At 50.1% G+C, this 2,092-nt stretch overlaps 1 protein-coding gene across 1 annotated transcript; it reads right to left on the reverse strand.

Moving 5' to 3' along the window:
* Position 1: 1 nt before the first annotated feature.
* Positions 2–404, reverse strand: LOC126494965 (high mobility group protein B1-like; the record flags this gene model as incomplete). Its single annotated transcript, XM_050132559.1, has 1 exon — positions 2–404. A coding segment is annotated over exon 1 (297 nt), but the record flags the coding sequence as incomplete, so codon positions are not given.
* Positions 405–2,092: the final 1,688 nt, after the last annotated feature.

Here is a 2,092-nt window from a genome sequence, read left to right on the forward strand (position 1 = left end):
AAGGAGGCCTCTTGGGTGCATTGGGGTCCTTGAACTTCTTTTTGGTCTCCCCTTTGGGGGGGATGTAGGTTTTCATTTCTCTTTCATAACGAGCCTTGTCAGCCTTGGCCATGTCTTCAAATTTCCCCTTTTCTTTAGCAGACATGGTCTTCCACCTTTCTGAGCACTTCTTGGAGAACTCTGAGAAGTTGACAGAAGCATCCGGGTGCTTCTTCTTGTGTTCCTCCCGGCAGGTTTGCACAAAGAATGCATACGAGGACATTTTGCCTCTCGGCTTCTTAGGATCTCCTTTGCCCATGTTTAGTTGATTTTCGTCCGCGAGGCACAGAGTCGCCCAGTGCCCGTCCGGCTCTCGCTTGCCCCGGCGCTGTCTCTATGGAGCTCAATGTACTGCAATGGCTGTGAGAGCCTTAATTCAGTTTCTTATCTATCTATCTATCTTCTGCCCTGCCATAGGCCAAATCACCTTCTTTATTAACCAATGGTAATAAAACATATTCACAGCACACAGAGGAGAATCCCGCATCATCTCCCCTTTTCTGTCTAAATAAAAAGAGGGATGAAAAAAACTTGAGTGCAGTCTTCTCTCTTACGGAATGCTTGAGCCTGGGTCAAATGAAGAAACCTTTGTTCATTCTTATACCCTAGACTGGCAACCCAAAATGCCAGAAGGATGCAGAAGGATGATGGCTGACAGGAAGAAGGAGACTAATCCTGCCTGCCAAAATGTCAATGGACTTATTGGGACGTGTCTTCAAGCCACCCACCTGGGCCCCCCCAAAATTGAGGAACTGCTCAGATAGTCCCATCTCAAGGTTAGGTCTTCAAGCTAGGATAGAACAGGTAACTTCTAAGTGCCTGGCCTGCAAGCTAACCAATGCCAAGCCCACTGGAGGGCAGGCTGGGGTGCGGCTGAGAAGAGACTGCCCTGAGTTACACTGGGAAACTGACTTCACTGAAGTAAAGCAGGGAAAATACAGTTATAGATATCTGATAGTTTTTGTAGACATTTTTTTTTCAGGTTAGGTAGAGGCTTTTCCCACCATACATGAACCGGCCCAGATGGTGGTCCAGAAGTTACTAGAGGAGATCATTCCCAGGTATGGCACCCCTGTTCTGATTGGTCCAGAAATGGGCCAGCCTTTGCAGCACAGGTAACTCAAGGTACAGTGAAAGAACTTGGGGAAGATTGGAAATTGCAATGTGCCGATAGGCCCCAGAGTTCTGGTCAAGTAGAGCGTATAAATTGGACCCTCAAAGAGACCCTCATCAAATTAACTGTGGAAACTTGCGGTGACTGGGGGGCTTTCCTCCCCTTCACCCTGTATAGGGTGCGGCACTCCCCTTACACGCTTGGGCTTACACCATTTGGGTGAGTCACCATGTGGTTGCTGGGAATTAAACTCATGACCTCTGGAAGAACAGTCAGTGCTCTCAACTGCTGAGCCATCTCTCCAGCCCGGCTTACACCATTTGGGATGATGTTTGGTCGGCTCCCTTCCATCCTCCCCAATTTGCAGTCTGACTTGCTCACTGAGTTCAGTGACGTTCATTCATGCTTACCTCCTTGAATGCAGCAGCCTCGGGGTTCAAAGACATCTGGCCGAGCCGGGCGGTGGTGGCACACGCCTTTAATCCCAGTACTCTGGAGGCAGAGGCAGGCGGATTTCTGTGAGTTCGAGACCAGCCTGGTCTACAGAGCTAGTTCCAGGACAGGCTCCAAAGCCACAGAGAAACCCTGTCTCGAAAAAAAAAAAAAAAGACGTATGGCCGAGGTTGCAACCCGTGTATGAGATGGCACCTCCACCTAGTCCACATCAGTTCCAGCCTGGGGACTGGGTCTATGTCAGGAGGCACCAACACAGGACCTAGAACCTCACTGGAACCTAAGTCATGATTCTGACCACCCCCACTGAATCAAGGTCAATGGGGTCACCACCTGGGTACATCACTCCCACACCAGCATGGCCGATCCACACTTGATGGATCCACCGGAACCTGTCCCAGATGACACTGGACCTCACCAGAGTTGGACTGTAAAGCCTGACCCTGACAACCCCCCCTCCCCCCCCAGACTCAAACTTAAGGTCAG

The sequence above is a fragment of the Alexandromys fortis genome, unplaced genomic scaffold (assembly GCF_014885135.2).
Source record: "Alexandromys fortis isolate MF-2015 unplaced genomic scaffold, M_Fortis_MF-2015_v1.1 scaffold_6, whole genome shotgun sequence".
NCBI lineage: Eukaryota > Metazoa > Chordata > Mammalia > Rodentia > Cricetidae > Alexandromys > Alexandromys fortis.